Consider the following 18,623-nt stretch of genomic DNA (forward strand, 5'->3'; position numbering starts at 1 on the left):
TAGATTTTTGTTAGTTGATGAGAGTCTTCACCAGTATCGGGGTTCAATTGCAGCCTGAATGTTTTAGGGTTATATGGTAGTTAACATGTTTGGGGAGCATATAGTTCGTCCAAGTCTAAACACCAACTTGGACTTGCAATGTTCAGAACACAAGCCCAGAGAATGTGACAAAATAATTGTTGTCATATGACTTGTCCTTAAGGTTAAGTTATATGAGTTTGATGTGAACATTGTGAATTAATAAATATAAACTAGACCAGGTAATATAGGATAATACTTTATCAAACTGATTATCAACATGCTACACTATTTGGCAATGTTTAAAAATCACAGATTGCAGATCACGGTTATAACAAACATTTTAAAATCACTACGAGGACAGTTTCTTGCAGAAACACCTTTATTTGACCCCACAGCTGGTTATCAGGTGAGAGAACAGTGATACATGAACAAGTCTGACATGAGTGTGAAAAGTAGGAAACCTTTTAGAGTTTTAAATTTTGATGGTAATGATTTTTATTTTAATTTGCAGTTGTTGAATTGTTTTGCTTGTGAAAGAATTAGGGAATCGTGAGTGAAATTCTAACCAATTATAATACAAATTTGCCATTCAATTTAGATTATCTAATCTGGTTTGTGTTTAAGGTGCACATAATCAAGGCAAATGTTGAAAGCATGGATTTGCAGAAGTACACTTTAACATGTGCCAGTGATTCATCATTCAGCTATGTTTTAAGTTCTGATATATAATAGGCAAGGAAGAAACTGGAAGTTGACTGGTTATAGTCCACTTTATTCACTCTCACCCAGCCACTGGCTACAGAATTAGAGAAGACCAAGCAATAAGTTTTGTGTTGCGTATGACCAGAATTTTCTTGGAGTGGGGAGGTTGAGAAGTATTTTAAAGTATTGGCCTGGTTTATACGCCTTCCACGTAGTTGGCAGGGAGCATGCCTGTCACCCCTGTCCTTTGCACAGTTCCATACATCCATCCTTCATCAATGGACTGAACATTCATAAGCACATCACCATCTTTGAAAGAAGCTTCATCTGCATCAGCTGCTATGTAATCATATATAGCACGATAGGTTTTCTGTGAGGAGAAAATAGAATTTGCATTTACTAGTCATCAGTAAGTTTTACTATACCATGCATTTGTCTTGCTGAGTCCCGACTCATGACAAGCATCCTTTGGTATCAATGTAATCTGACATACAAATGGGGGCATAATATAGAGTCTAACAGTAAAGTGCAGAAGTTTAATTTTGTTTGATTCAGATCGACTAGTCTTAGACTGCTATTGGTAAAACAAAAAATATCAAAACTAATCTTGGTTTGCTATTGGAAGGAAATGCAAAGAGCTTGCATAGCTCCATTTGCAGAACAGTGCATAGCATTGCAGTGAGCCATGTAGTCAACTAATGGTCAAATAGAATAATTGCTATGATGGGTCTTGATTTTGTAATCGATAAAGACGACAACGAACATGTCGGAAGAATACTTGCACAATCTTCGTAAAGAGGATTTTAAAAAAATTCTGTAATGCATGTATGCTAATAATCTACATGACATCCTACATCAAGTATAGTCTAGCATTGCCTCTATAGCAGTAGGAAAAAATTGTGCTTAACCCCATTACTGCCCACTGGAAAAGGGGAAAATGATTGCAATATTCCTACAATACCTTTGCCATTGTGAATGAAATGTCCAGCAATGAGAGTATGACATGAGGTTTGGACCATGATTAAAATATATAAATCTACAAAGCATTGTGTTAATTTCAACAAACGAGCATAGCCACTCCAGGTTGGATATAACAGACAGCATCTAAAGGGTAATGCAACAACTGGACTAGTTGACCACATGAGATCCAAGGAGAGCAAACCAATTGGATAGAAAATGTGCTTGGAAGGAGCCTGATGGTAGTGAGTTTCCAGATTGGAGGTCTGGCCAGTGGTGTGTGCAAAGATGGGTGTGGGGTTCCCTGCCTATTGTATACAATTTGGATGAGATTGTAAATTAATGATCAATAAATTTGTGGGTGTCGCCAAAATGGTAATGTGGAGGTTGTCTAAGATTACCACAGCATCTAGATCAACTGGGAAAGTGGACCAAGGAATGGCAGATGGAATTTAACGTTTGAAGTGATGCATTTTAGGAAGTTAAAATAGCTGAAGAGAGAAGCTGTCAACATTTGTGCAATGAAAAGTCATCAAGCAAATGGTCTTTGAAGGGAAAAATTGACACTGACCATACCAAACATTTTTAGTGGAACTCAATGGAGGAAAAGCAAATTTGGGGGGGGGGATGGTAGCACAACAAATAACTTAGAGCTAACTCACACAGTTAAGACATTTGGTGCCTAAATTACTTTGTTTTAACCCATTACTTATTCTTATAAATCCATTGTAGAAGTCACTTACGCCAGTAGTTGAAGGGTGAGAAGGAATAGAAGACACGGTGGTCAGTTGTGTAGCAACAGAGGATGATCTCTGCTGTGGCAGCACTGTGGTTTTAGTGTGTTGGTAAGCTGAAATAAAATGAGAATAAAAGGGTCAAAGAACCAAGGCATTGATAGCTTTCTTTGAGTATCATTTTGAAACAACCGGTCAGTTACTTCAGTTGAAGAAACTAGGTAGAAATTTTAACCCAGCCCCATGCTAATAGTTCCTGCCACTGGAGATAAAATTTACCCCAGCCACTTATAATAATGAATGTCTTGTACCCATAGAAATTAGGTGCAGGAGTAGGCCATTCGGCCCTTCGAGCCTGCACCGCCATTCAATATGATGATGGCTGATCATCCAACTCGGTATCCTGTACCTGCCTTCTCTCCATACCCCTGATCCCCTTAGCCACAAGGGCCACATCTAACTCCCTCTTAAATATAGCCAATGAACTGGCCTCAACTACCCTCTGTCGCAGAGAGTTCCAGAGATTTACCACTCTCTGTGTGAAAAAAGTTCTTCTCATCTCGGTTTGAAAGGATTTCCCCCTTAGCCTTAAGCTGTGACCCCTTGTCCTGGACTTCCCCAACATCGGGAACAATCTTCCTGCATCTAGCCTGTCCAACCCCTTAAGAATTTTGTAAGTTTCTATAAGGTCCCCTCTCAATCTTCTAAATTCTAGAGAGTATAAACCAAGTCTATCCAGTCTTTCTTCATAAGACAGTCCTGACATCCCAGGAATCAGTCTGGTGAACCGTCTCTGCACTCCCTATATGGCAATAATGTCCTTCCTCAGATTTGGAGACCTGCATACTTATAATAATGAATGTCTTGTACCCTTGGACTTATTAAAGTTTGCAATAATTAAGGCAAGAGAAAGCCTCGTGAGCGCTCTTTTAATAAAGAAATATGGTCAATCCTGTACTTGGTCTACTCCACTCTGTGTTTTTGCTTAATTCTGAACTTAACTTCCAGAACTCGATCGACCTTGGTCTTGAATATACCCAAAAACTGAATGTTCACTGCTCTCTAGAATAGAGATTTACAAACTTTTACAACCGTGTGAATGAAGAGATGGTGCATGCTCCATTCCCAAATGAACAAGCTGTTCAGTGAATCTATGTCTCTAACTTCTTCATGCTGATGAGATGCTCTTACATTTACCCAATCAAACTCTTTCAGAATTTACTGTTTCAGTGAGATTACTAAGGCCTGGTCTAAGCGCACTACATAAACAATATGAAGATTTAATTTCATTTCACACCTCTAATGCATTGACAATGACTTCTGTAACAGAGTACTTTTAAAAACAACCCAATTTCATAAATTATAAGGCAACCATTATACACAAATCATGCTTTTAGGGTTGCAAACTGAAAAATACTCCACCCCGACGTTTGTGTGATTAAGTGAGGCAGGTATGTGCTGTAAATTACCTTTAGTGTAGATGGATGGCAGAATTAATTGAAATATTGATATAGACTAAATAACAGATTTCTATGCTGTAAGAAAATATAGATACTTTTCCAGATGAAAGTCAATGACTTGTTTCTGCATAATAGTTTCTCCAACGTTTTTTTTTCTCCGATAGTTCCTGTAGGCACCTTGGTCTACCTGAATCTGTACTTCTACTATGTCCAGGAAGTTTTCTTCCATGAAGATAGACAAAGGTTTTCTTCCATGAAGATACCGCCCTGTCGCCCTGACCCCAATAATAATGAAGTGTTTTGAACGCCTGGTGAAACCCCACATTACTGCCAGCCTCCCCTCATCGTTAGACCCCCTCCAGTTTGCCTATCGCCCCAACCGTTCTACAGAGGATGCCATCTCTACCACGCTGCACAAGTACTCACGCATCTGGAAAACAATCAACACATACACCAGAATCCTGTACATTGACTTCAGCTCAGCGTTTAACACCATCATCCCACAGAGACTTGTGGAGAAACTAACCCTGCTGGGCCGCAACACCACCCTGTGTCACTGGATCTTGGACTTTCTGACAGAGAGACCGCAGTCAGTCCGTGTTAGCAAGAACACTTCAGGCTCGGATCACGCTGAGCACCGGCTCCCCTCAAGGCTGTGAAACATCTTCAGCCCGCTGTTGTTCAACATTGTTCACACATGACTGTGCTGCCAGATTCATTGGACAAAAAGCTCGTTTTAAAATTTGCGGATGACACAACAATTTTATCAGCGGAGATGACGAATCAATGTACAGGGACCTACACTAAAACAACTAGTCCTTTGGTGCGGCAAAAATAATCTAGAATTAAATGTCGACAAAACGAAGGAGATGGTTGTCGACAATTCAGGAGGGCGCAGAATCCCAAAGCATACACCCCTCAACATCAGTGGCACTGCAGTGGAGAGTGGAGAGCATAAAGTTGCACTCCCCGTAAATTTGCTCGGTGTGCAAATTACAGACAGCCTCACCTGGTCCAGAATTTTTAGGAAGATTTCCCCATGGGACCGTGGTCTATTGCAAGTAACTAGTAGCGTGCCCATCAGCGTACTGGACTTCCTGAGGGACAACCAAAAAGAGGCCTCACTCCCCACCAACATCCCCAGGACTTTCTACAGGGGTACGGTGGAGTCTGTACTCACGTACTGCATAAATACGTGGTACTTCACCTGCAACTGCTCGGACAGGAAGGCTCTGCAGAGGGTAGTGAGGGGAGCAGAGAGGATCATTGGCGTCTCCCTACCCTCGGCACAAGAACTGTTCCAGAGCCGCTGTCTGAAAAAAGCTCAGAGAATTGCTAAGGACAAACTGCTACCCCCTCCACAGGTGACCTGGATCTCCTGCCATCAGGCAAGAGATATCGAAGGCATCAAAGCCCGGACTACAAGACTGCTAAACAGCTTCCTACCACAGGCTGTGAAGCTGCTAAACAGTCACTCTGTACTCACAGTCACTTGATTCTGCGGCTGGCACGGCCACTTTAATAACTGGCACTGGCCACTCAAATCAGCTGCCCCGGACTTTTTTATGATTGATTTATTGTATTTTAACGTTGTGTTTTACCTGCTTTTAACTATTTATTTATACTGTTCCATCAGGGACTTGATTGTTTTTAGTGTTATTATGTGTGAAACGTTTTAAATTTCATGTGCGATGCTCTGCTATTCCCTGGGAAACATCTTCATTTTGCACTGTACAACTGTTGGTTGCAAGATGACAATAAAGGTTGATTGATTGAAAAGCTACTTTTTAAAATTTCAGTCATTTGCTTGCCTCAGTTTTTCCTGTCGCAGTCTGTAAGGAACCTACACTAACTTTTGTCAGTCCTTTCTTTATATGGCAATAGATTCTTCAATCTGGTTTTGTAGCCTACTCTCATATTTTACTGCAACAATGCCTCCTTTGCTGAATCCTGAAAATTAGAAGTCTTTAACCAATACTGCAATCTTGATAGCTGCAGATGAACCAATTTTGTGTTGCCTCTTTGCCTTGAGGACATATGCACTCCCTGTAAATTGTGCATTCTTTAAATATTATACATTCCTTAACTGGCAGAATTTTTAATAAGATTTCCCAATTTATCCACAGCCTATTCTTCATCCCTTAATTTGCTCTATTTAGATGCAAGACCTTGGATTCTGAGCAAACCAAGAATTTTGTAAGGGGGGTGGGGGAGGCATGTTCATCAATTATCCCTTTGTAGAAGACAAAGTTAAGGAAATTCATGAAGAACAACACAACACAGCACCTTTCAAGCCCACCATCTCTGCCAACCACAATGCCAAGTCATTCTCCATGTGAGACCACTCCGTCAACAACTCAACTTACTCATCTATCACCTCCCTCTGCACTTTACCCCCAGTAGCCCTACCAATTGACACATGTTCACATGCACCTCTTACGACCTCATCTGCTGTATTTGGTGCTCCTGATGTGGCCTCCTTTATATTGGAAAGACCAAGCAGAGGCATGGGGGTTGTTTCGCTGAGCACTTGCTCAGTTGGTCCGCCTAGGTCTGCTAGCTTTCCCTGGTGCTGACTACTTTAATTCCCATTCCCTTAAACAAACGTTCTGTTCTGGGCCTCCATTGCTATAGTGATGCCACAAGTAAACTGGGCAAACAGCACCTTGTAATCCACTTTAACAACACTCAATTTCTTAGCCTCCACCACTGTCTGTGGCAATGAATTGCACAGATTCACCACCCTTTGCCAAAATAGATTATTCCTCATCTCCATTCTAATGGTGTATATTTTTATTCTGAGGCTGTACCCTCTAGTTCTAGACTCTCCCAATACTGGAAACTTCCTCTCCACATCTACTCTACCTAGGCCTTTCATTATTTGGTAGACCTCTGTCAAATCTCCCCCTTGGACTCCTCAAACCTAATCTATCCAGTCTCAAGTCCTAAGATGTCCCTGTGGTCATATTCAATGTCCCATCTAATGAATTGTATATTCTGTATCCTTTCTTCAATAGTCTAACTGCTGTCACTTTCTTGGATCGTTGGACGTATACCAAGGACCCATTGTTCCTCAATGCTCCATAGGACCTCAATTCACAGTTTATACCTTCCCTTTACTTGAATCTCCAAAATGCATCATTTCAAGCTTATCAAGGTTAGGTTCCATCTGCCATTCCAAATATTATTCTTTAGCCAAAGACTATCCTCATAAACAACAACAATATCATCTATTTCTTAAGTATGTCACCAGATTGATCATTGAATTTCAATCTTTCAACATATCACCTCTCACTACATATTCAAATATTTTTCTATTTCCTTTTTGTAATACAATATTTTTTATCCTTCAAATTCAATTTAATGAGCTGTACCAAATGTCCGACACTCTTAAGATAATTAAATTATATATATATCAATTTTAAGCTTGGTTACTAACTGGTGGCGCTTGATGTCTGGAAGAAGTTGTTTTCATTGCAGTAGGTAATGGTGCGGTCAGGTTCAGATGGGTCTGATTTCTCGTCACCTCCGCTCAGGGCACTAGCAGAGCGTGACTGTTCGCGGCTGCGACGCTGAGCTTGCACTGCAAAAAGGAGCACATCACAACGAGCGAATGAATCGTGCTAATAACTGCTCGACATCGGATTTAGGCATGCGCCAAACCAAAGTGCTTAATTATGTTTAGTATCTTACAGTACCACCGGCTTCTATAAAATAAAACTACCTATATGGTGATTAACAATAATTATATTTTTTATGGTTCAATCCAATTCTATAAGCAAATATCTACTTACGGTGAATGTACACTGTCCAGCAAATCATTGCTCTGTGCGAATGAGTTTTGCATCAAAAAAAAAAGAATACCAGGAACTCTGTAAACCAGATTTTAAAAACTGGGGTGTACTTACTGCTCAACAGATGGAGACTGCGGGACTGAATGTTGTCTTCAGCTGGGTCATAATCAAAGACAGAGCCAGGGTTGGTACGCCATACACGGAGACCTGCAGGCACAGGATTTAGGAGGTTAACTACAGAAATGAGAGTGGTCAGTGTATGTTATAATCATAATTAAAAACGGGAAATACTGGGAGTAGTCAGCTGGTCAGGCAGCATCTGCGGAAAGAGAACCAAGTTAATGTTTCTGATCGGAGAACCTTAGTGGTTATTATATTATCGGGGTGATAATCCAGAGGTCCAGGCAAATGATCACTGAGAAATTCCACTGGAATTCCTGGTGATATTGAATGCAGGCACAAGAAAATGCAGATGTTGAAATCTTGAGCAAAACACAAAGTGCTGGAGTACCTCAGCAGGTCAGGCAGCAGCTGTGGATAGGTGATGTTATGCGTCAGGACCTGTCAATTAGTCTGGAGAAGGACTGTGATCTGAGACGTCGATCCCACCCATTCCTTCCACGGATAATGCTTGATCCGCTGATTTAACCCAGCACTTTGTATTTTGCTGGTGATAATACATTCAGTTAATTAAACATAAAAATGTTAGCACTGGACTTTTTATAATAAGTAATTTGATTTAGATTTGTCATCCTTTACAAAAGGAAATCTATCCTTTCTTTAACCACATGATTTTTATCTTCCACCTGAAACAGATGGTGACCAGTTTTTCAGTAACAACTGCTGATCCTGCCAATGATGTTCAAATAAATACAGAAATTGAAAAAAAAACTTAACATGCTATTTATTTCATAATTCCTACTTTAGTCTGCAATAAATGCCAATCACGTTCCAATAAAATAAAATATTGGTATAAGTAAAATACCAAAATCTACAATAATGAGAAAATGTAGGAATTAATATCTTAAAAAAACAGAACAATCTTTGTAACCATCTTTTCTTGGCTGTGACTATATAAAATCAGAATGCCACACATTAATCAAGAAACAACTCGTTTCTTTTCTTCGAAGTTCTTAATTCTTTCACTCTTTCACATTGCTCAGACTGCTGCTCCTTGTCTCCTCACAAAGGGTTGTTAAGATGTGAATCGTGATTGTGCTTTTGCATCAGCTGTTATTCCTCCACTCGCTCCTCCAGGTTGCTTTGTGGCAAACCCCAGCACATTCAGTCTGCAGACTGCACTGCTGGAGCTACGTAGGCCATAGAATGTGACATTGTACAAGAGGCAGGTAGCTAAATGATGATGTATAGTTAAACTTGAACACTTGGAAAACATCGACTTCTAGACTGACAGAACCATTGGCAGTGCCATTAGAAGCTGGGTGGTAAGTGGGAATAAATACTACTGGTAGATCATAAAGATATGGATGTGAATTGTGATCCGTTATTTGATAACAACTCTACAAGGACACCAGAGGCTTTAGCTCCTTACTTGGTTATTCAGCTGTGGTACAGGATCCTACATGCAATCCATCTACAATGAGGGTTGATAAGGACGAGAAATATGTCCTTGACTTTTGACAAAAAACGATGTGGGTCGTCTGAAGTGTCATGTTGCTATCTTCATGTATGAATGGCTGACTTGGTGATTTTGTTCTGCATTCTTGCAATGTATGAATTTTCTGGTAAAAGCCTTCATATTTCAAATAGTATCTAGCAATTATAATTAATCTAAGGTTAGCCTTCTCAAGACACAATGATTATTTTATTCCTCACTTCAGACAGTCTTCATCAAGAAATAATTTTAATCTTCAATTATAAGATGGTTACATACACACATTTGCCGCATATTATATTTGTCCAGTCTTTGACTGTATTTATAGATTCATTTCATAAATATATTCTACTGTATTGTCCCAACAATTTCCATCTCGTTGATTATATAATCAACATCCATTTGTTAAAAGCTAAGCATTGCATTTCCCCTCCCTGCAACAGAATCACTTTTTGGTAATTTGGGTTTTTAAAAATCTGCATAAGCAGTAAACTTAGAGCACAATTCATCTTATTTCTTAGCCAATCCTCATCTCATAATGGCAATCAGTCTAGTAGGTAATATCACAGAGGTAGTCTTAATCTTTCATCATGGCAACACGATGCATTGTTTTTGACCTAGTACGTTCAGTACTTCACCAGAGTACATCTTGAAACTGTACTTTCTGTTAAAGGTAGAGAGGTGTTTTTCCTGCTCCTGTTATTTCCACAATGTTCTTATGATTCTGTATTCATTTTCCAATCATTATTCATATCTTTATACTTAAACTTCCTGGTTTCTGTTTTTCCACTCAAAGTATTGACAGTAACTGAATCAACTCCAATGTTTTACTGACTCCCTCTACATTTTCAATTTGAACAACTTATTCCTCAGTGAAGGGGGTTGGATTGATAACATTGCTAGAGTTAGTTCTTGGTCAAGGTTATATGGCCCCTCTGACACGTATCACTCTTTGTCTCCATTGTACAGACATGTGATGTATGGCTGCCATTATGCTTGAAACAAGAGTATGTTCCTCTTGCTTTGACCTTGTTTCAGAAATGGAGGCTTCACTAATGTCTTCTGAATATAAGCTACTGTCTTGTACCCTTTTACTCTATTGTATGCTTATTCTGTATTTTTATTTTCTACTTCTACTATCTTACACTATGACTATGACCAGACACTAAACTGCATTTCGTTGTACCTATACTTGTATCTGTGCAATGACAATAAAGTTGAATTGAATTGAATTGAATTCATGGTGATGGGTGATGGATGATGGCCTTTGTTTTTCCTGCCATGTCTATTGAGCTTTTAGAGTCATACAGCAGTGAAACAGTCCCTTCAGATCAAGATGCATTATCTAAGCTAGTCCTATTTGCCTGCATTTAGCCCATACCTCTCTAAGCCTTTCCTATCTGTCCGTGTTTATTAAAAGCGATTATAGTACGGCCTTGGGCAGCTCATTCCATATACCCACCACTAAGTGAAAACGTTGCCCCTCAGGATCCTATTTAATCTTTCCCCTCTCACCTTTTAAATCTATGCCCTCTGCTGCTTGATTCCCCTCCCCTGGGTAAAAGACCGCGCATTCACTCGATTCATTCTCCTCATGATTTTATATGCCTTTATAAGATTACCCTAAACTTAGCCTCCTGTGCTCCAAGAAATAAACTCCTAGCTTGCCCAATCTCTCCTTATAGGGGCTGGAGTCCTGGCAACATCCTCGTATATCTACTCAGCAATCTTTTCAGCTTAATGACATTGTACAAGCCAATTCAAAAGTAAAATCTTCTGTGATAAATAATCTGGAATAAATCCATTGTCATTCAAGCCACAAAAAAATCTATGAAATGATTTAATAATTCAGCAAACTTGCAACATCTAGATAAATCCTTTAATTCAGCAATATACCTGCCAAGCATTTCTCCTGTCCTTTGATTTCTCTTGCCATATTTATAACTCCAATCTTTCATTTGCCTGAATTATAATAATCTTACAATTACTGCATTACCTAAGTGAACTGAACTAGGCTTTGTACAGCTATTGGCCTACTTGGTAATTTAAAATGTCTTGGTGCCAATCTGTCAAGAGAACAGTTTTCTTTCACTATCTGATATCTGCACATTTCCAATCCGATCCCCTATTTCAAGACTATTACTAACAATGAAGAATATTCCTACCATCTCCATTTACACTATGAAAGGAAGTACGTACACATATAGGCTGTCTAGCCACCCTACTTTCCAAAGCTACCATGTTCTATTTCCTGCTCAAAACCTTCTATGGATTTAAATATCTCATTGTTGGCAATTTCCAATGTATAGCAATGAGTTTTATTAATTTGTGTTGCCTATATGGGTTTGCCAAATCCCTGTACCTCAGCCTTTTTCTTTTCCTTGATTGCGGAGTTTTGAAGTCCTGTGGTCAATGCCTTTGATCAATTGAAGAGGTACTTCAAATTGCATTTACACACATTAGTTGTGTTGGGTATCCTCATTGCTAAAGTAGTGTATTTAAAGGTAAGTCTGCAAACCAGGCATGTCTAACTGTTATGTACTTCCTATAAGGATTGGAGGCACCAGAAACTTCAGAACATGTCTTCAGCAAAGCGTTTCATAAGGTTCTGCTTGGTTGGATCACATGGAATCCAAGGAGAACTAGCGAGAGAGAATTGGCATCATGGAAGGAAGCAGAGGGTGACGATGGAAGGTTGTATCTCCGACAGGAGGCCTGGGACTAGTGATGTGCCTCAGGGATCGGTGCTGGGCCCATTACAACTTAGATAAGAATGTACGAGGCATGATTAGTAAGTTTGCGGATGACATCAAAGTGGGTGTAATCGTACATAGAGAAGATGCATGAGAGAAGAATTACAGCAGGCTCTTGATCAGTGGGCACTGAGGAATGATGAATGGAGTTTAATACAGATACGTGTGAGATATTGCATTTTGTGAAGACAAACGAGTGCACGGTCTTCACGGTGAATGGCAGGGCTCTGGGGAGTGTTGAAGAGCCAAAGGATCTAAGAGTGCAGGTTCACAGTTCCTTGAAAGTGGTGTCATAGGTGGGCAGCGAGGTAAAAAAGGCTTTTGCACATTGGCCTTTATCAGTTAGAGTAATGAGTGTAGAAGATAGGACGTTATATTACAGTTGTACAAGGCGAAGGTGAGGCCACATTTGTAGTATTCTGTTCCGTTTCTGTCATAATTCCATGGGAAAGATGTTGTTAAACTGGAAAGAGTGCAGAGAAGATTTACGAGGATGTTGACAGGACTTGAGGACCTAACCCATAGGGAGAGGTTGGGTAGGCTAGAACTTTATTCCTTGGAGCACCGGAGGATAGGCGGTAATCTTATAGAGGTGTATATGATCATGAGAGGAATATATAGGGTAAATGCGTAGATAATTTTACCCAGAATAGGGGAATCAAGAACCAGTGGACATAGGTTTAAGTGATGGGGGGTAAAGTTTAATAGGAACCTGAGGGAGAGCTTTCTTACACAGAGGGTGGTGGGTATATGGAATGAGCTGCCAGAAGGAGGTAGTTGAAGTAGGTACCATAACAACATTTGAAAGACATTTGTTCAGTTACATGGATGATACAGAGATTGCAAGGAAATCATAATAAGGGGCTACAAGTGTATTCACAGGATGATGTACTTCCTGGGTTGACAACAGGAAGGCGTAAACATTCCTTATTCCCATTCCACTTCCTGACTTGCTCAGAGTTACAATCCTCTGGTTGTACAAATGTAACAACTTTCTAAGAATGGAAGCAGCAGGGTCATTGAATGAAACGTGAAACATGCCAACAAGCACATATTAATTCTGCAATGTCAGCCGACAGAAAGATTCATTTGGGAAGGAAAAGTGTGATCTTATAACTGCCTGTTAATCATCCTGCAAATTCAACCCTTACATCGTGCCGTTTTTCCAAAGGCTGTGTGAACATATAAAAACCTCCACCACAGCACCTATTTTGTATTTTTCTCAACTGTGGGTTATCTTCCACGCATGAAGCCTACGGGCAACAGTGAAGTATTCATTTGTCCCAAAAGGGACAATGCTCTAATCATTTAAAAAATATCTGCATGGAGATAATATAACTATTAATCTCCCGAAAAGAAATCCAAGAATCCAGCCTATATTCTTCAACCCTGAAACAATTACATTTTATACATTATAAAAATGTATACATTTTATAAATGAAACTTTATAACTTAGCTACTGGCAGGTCTCCTCATTTTAAAGCAAACTTGTGTATATTTCTCCGAATAAGATAAGGCCCTGTTAGTAAACCTCTCCAACCTCTGTTGGCATTAATTCTCCACTCATATCTCTCACTGCAATGATTACTGTGGGATGTCCATCTTCTCCGCCACCAGATTTCCATCTCAATACCCTCTTCTTTGTAATCCTCCTTTCCTGCAATTCCTAAGCATTTCATTCTTGCGTTTGTTTTCCTTCTAAACCTCTTAGCTTTCTTTCCTTTTCCCCAGTGATCTGTTTGATATTTTCTTGTAGCATCTGCAGCTGATATGGTTTATTAATACAGAAGAGGGGAAATCAAGTCTGAGAAGCAAACACTTTATGAATTATTTACCGGTCAGGACAATTCATGAATTATTTGCTCAACAAGGTCAGGATGATTCATTATTTACAGGCCGTCATCCCCCATGCTTTTGATTTGTGCATTAAAATGGTAATTCACAATGCTGTAAATGAAAAATAGATTTATGCAACTGCACAGCATAGAAGCAGACCACCACTCCCCCCCCCCCCCCCCCCCCCCCCCCCCCCCCCCCCCCCCCCCCCCCCGTTTCCCTTGTGCCAGCTGTTTAATTGCAACATAATGCAATGAAAATATGAAATGATATACAGAGATTTTGTAAATGTTTAGAAATTACCAATTGAACGCCAGCGGCAGAATCAATTATTTACACACTCCTGCCATGGAGCCACAGGCAAGTAACAATAGGAGAAAAGAAACAATTGTTATCAATATTAATAAATGCCACAGTAAAATAACCTGGTGGAACTCAACAGGTCAAGCAGCATATGAGGAGGCAAAGAGATAGTCAACATTTGAATGCAAGGTCGCGACCCGAAACATTGACTGTCCCTTTACCTCCACAGTTGCTCAGTTCCTGCAATAGTTTGTTTTTTGTTCCAGACTGCAGCATCTGCTGGTAGAGCTGCTGCCTTACAGCGACAGAGCCTGGGGTTCGATCCTGACTTCACGTGCAGTCTGTGTGGAGTTTGCACCTTCTCCTAGCTCCCCGTTTCCTCCCACATCCCAAAAATAAATGGGTTTGTAAGTTGATTGGCCCCTCTGTAAATTGCCCCTAGTATGTCACGAATGGCAGTAAAAATGAGGTACTAACGAACTAGTGTGAACAGGTTTAGTTTAGTTTAATGTAGTTTAGTTTACTGATACAGCGTGGAAACAGGCCCTTTGGCCCACCAAGTCCACGCCGACCAATGATCCCTGCACACTTACACTATCCTACACACACTAGAGACAATTTACAATTATACCAAGCCAATTAACCTACAACCCTGTATGTCTCTGGAGTGATTAATGGTTGACGTGGACTCGGTGGGCCAAATTACCTATTTCCTTGCTGATTCTTTCAATCAATCGATAACCTTGTGTTACCAAATAACGCTCTGGTTTCTGGTCAATAAAGCAAAATGGGTCTCAAAGTTGTTGCTTATAGTACTGAATTGTATACCATGTGGAAAATAGACAAATATAGACAAATCAGAGATTAGTAAGTAGGAATGGAATACAAATCCAGTTTTAGCTTGAAGGGGAACAGTGACATAACAGGAAATAATTGAACACAAATGCAAATTACTATGATTGGTCGATAATTGAAATAAAAACTCAAAATGCAGTAAATACCCAACATGAGATGTAGCACCTGTGGATGAAAAAAACAGAGTTAACATTTCAGTTCAATGACTCTTCATTAGGATTAGGAAAAGTCGAAGATGCAAGAAAAAGTTGGAGATAGAGAAATTTCTTAATTTAACATTCAGTTCAACCATGTTTTTCAAATGAAGGCTAACCAAAACCCAACACTACATTTTCTGACAAGCACTTTAAAACCAAATTCAACAAATTAGTATAATTGGCATTCTGTGACTTTCATTTCATCTTTCCAGAATTCAGAATCTTCTGGTAATTTCAGCCAATTATTCTATTTCCCTTCTCCAAATGGCCATTAGTTCCCTTATTTCTTACATTACCCCAGTCTTATTCCTATCTTTCTTGCTTGACTTCTGATCTTGCCTCTTCTCCCTTTCTCTGCAGCATAAAACTCGTTTTATTCTAACTTTTCCAAGTTCTGATAAAAACTTGTCAACCTAAAAAGTTCACTTTTCTTCTGCTGGCTGTACTAAGTATTTCTTCCAATATCAGGAAATAATGAAGAGTTACTATCATTAACAGACAACGTGCAAGACTTTCAGAATGTAGGAAGTAAAGAAGATGTCATTTAAGGCCCCATATCTGCTCACTCCATTCAATTAAATCATTTCACAACTTTTTTTAATCTACCTTTCCTTCAGATATACCATACCTAAATTAAATTGAGCAATCTAAATCATGAAAGTTCCCAATATCCTAGATACGAATCAACAGTACTACCAGGAAATAATTCCAGAAGTCTACTAAACTTTATGTGGATAATTGCTTCCTGATTTCCTCTTAAATAGCTTACAGCTAATTTCATAAAATCCTTTTATACTTTAATCACTTCCGCTTCTATAAAACAATCTCCTTCAATATTACTTAGCACCTTGAACAAACCAGTCCTCGGCCATCATTGATTTAGGGAATATGTAGCAACCTGTATCCAATCACATGGTTTTATAACGATTTGAGAGAAGTGGAATAGATTACAAAAGTGCTCAATGCAACTAAAGACCTGTGAGACTCTCTCCCTCGTTTTCCACTCGTCGCCGCTGCATCTCCACAACCCGTCTCTGGATTCCACGGTAGGTGATGTCGCTGAAGTCTTGCATGTTCTTCTTCACACGCTCTGTGATGGGATCAGTGACCACTGGTGTGAAGCATCCCTTTGTCCTCTCAAAATCTTCATGGTATTTCACCTTAATAGTAGAAATATGCTTCAAATTAACAAAACTGTTCTTCAAATTGAGCTAATCAGCTCAACTAACCAAGAGGCAAGTGAACAGAAGGGTTCCATGTATCAGAATGCTCAACCCTAAATTCCACTGACCAGGAGGAGAGAGTAAGCCCTATCTCGAAGACCAGGTGGCACTTAGAAAGACAGTAGCTTCAAATGCATCGCTTAATGTTACTCCAACAAAATCCCAAACATAAGCAAGAAAAATAGCTGCAAATTATTTCACATTTCAGACTATTATACTGCTCCAATACATACAAAACACAAGTTCATACTGTTATGAGTTAAGTGAAAAATATTTATGATACACATTATTGTACACAGTTTGAAAGCGACTGTACGATATGATTATTAAGTTCACAAATGACAAGTGTTTTTGAAAATGTGGAGGATATTCTGAGGCTTCAGAATGATATTGATGAGTTGATAACATATTCAGATAAATAATAAATGAATTCAGATATTCAGATAATTTAGTTTCAATAACAGTGGAAAGATACATTTTGGAAAATGGCGTACGGCATGGATATCACCGCACTAGAGAGGGAGCAGAGGAAATTCACCAGGATGTTACTTGGGATTAAACATTTTGTTTATGAGAAGATAGTACATACACTGGTTTGCTTTCTTCAGAATGGAGGGGGGAATGTGATAGTGTGCAGAATCATGAGGGAATTGGATACGGTAGATAGGGAGAAACTTTTCACCCTTGCAGACATGTCTAAAACCAGAGCGTATAGATTTGTGGTATGTGATGGAGGATTTTGAGGGGATCCGAGGAAGAACTTTTCACCCAGAGGCTGGTTGCCTTCCTGATCATATTACCAGAAGGTGTGGTGAACGCAGGTGATCTCACAACTTTAGGACATATCTATATGAGCAGATGAATGACCAAGGCATAGAAAGCTACAGGCCAACTCTTGGAAAATGGGATTCATATAGAGATCGTCGTGGACATGGTGTGCCAAAAAGTCTGTTTGCATACTCTATAACTCTATAGAACAAGATAATAGGATAAATCTGAGAGAATATGCCTAGATCAAGTGAAGCAACTGCAATTGCTTGTAAAGGGACACAATGGGTCAATGCAGACAATGGATTAAAGAAGACCTTTAATGGGCTAAGGCTGATAGTAAGATGATCTTCAAGGTTGGTTCAGGGGCCTCACCGAAACGTAGTTGAAGTAACAGTGCCAGTGACTGATTGCAAGTAAAAGTGATCTTAAATGCCGGAGGAGGTAGTTGAGGTAGGTATTATCGCTATGTTTAACAAGCATTTAGACAGATACATGGATGGGACAGGTTTAGAGGGATATGGGCCAAATGCAGGCAGGTGGGACTAGTGCAGATGCGACATGTTGGCCAATGTGGGCACGTTGGGCTGAAGGGACTGTTCCCACACTGTAAGATTTGTTGACTCTAAGTGAATGTGTGCCTGGATGCTGCCTCGCAATCACTACACAGGTACCAGGGCAGGAACGCAGCATTTTACATACATGGTAAAACGGAACTACTCAAAGCACGGGAAACATAAATACCTTTATCTTATGTATACACTGAGCATGCGAGGTGGTGATTAGTGGGGGAAATGTAGATCAGGGGTAGTACAAAAAATGCTTTGTGCCAGGGAACATTTTCCGTAGGACGGATGTTTCCCAAGTTGGTCAATTTGTAACAAAGGGAGTTTGTTCTGACGGTAAACTCCAGACTCCACATGAATTTTTCGCATCTACAATTAGATAGTTACACCTTCTGGGACACCAATTAGGAAAGAAGACATTACATCAGTAGCCATTACCGTAGATATGTTGCGTTGAGATTCCCGTACACGCCTCATCTCTGGTGTGTCCAATACATAAGATGCCCTGCCTTGCACTTGTTTACGGAAACTGTCGGAATACAGAATCTGCAAGGTCAAGAGAAAAATGCTGAGTACAATCTGCACACGAGAGATTTCCAGTCTCTCTGCACATACCTTACCTTGCTACTCCACTCTGGGGTGCTGGGTTAGCTGACTAGATGTTAGGAATATGAATGAAGCAAGTTAATGAGTTTAATTTTCAGCTTTTGACTTTAAGTTCCAAGAGGGAAAAAACAATAATTTGCTTTTGTTTGATATCACAATGTTTCGTGCCCAATCGGTCTTAGCTTGTGAATGTACAAAAATCACATCATTCACATTTGTGAAGATGATGCGAT

The 18,623-nt window shown here is 39.7% G+C and overlaps 1 protein-coding gene across 1 annotated transcript in view; it reads right to left on the minus strand.

Annotated features, from left to right (window-relative positions):
- Positions 1-382: 382 nt before the first annotated feature.
- The window catches only part of neb (nebulin), a 229,493-nt gene continuing 211,252 nt past the window's right edge, over positions 383-18,623 (minus strand). Inside the window, 6 exon segments of the mRNA XM_055638822.1 lie at positions 383-1,093; positions 2,424-2,530; positions 7,314-7,457; positions 7,783-7,875; positions 16,204-16,387; positions 18,223-18,330. Of these exon segments, the coding sequence (XP_055494797.1) occupies positions 920-1,093; positions 2,424-2,530; positions 7,314-7,457; positions 7,783-7,875; positions 16,204-16,387; positions 18,223-18,330 (810 nt within the window). The 3' untranslated portion in view covers positions 383-919.

This window comes from Leucoraja erinacea, chromosome 7 (assembly GCF_028641065.1).
Source record: "Leucoraja erinacea ecotype New England chromosome 7, Leri_hhj_1, whole genome shotgun sequence".
NCBI classification, from domain to species: domain Eukaryota; kingdom Metazoa; phylum Chordata; class Chondrichthyes; order Rajiformes; family Rajidae; genus Leucoraja; species Leucoraja erinaceus.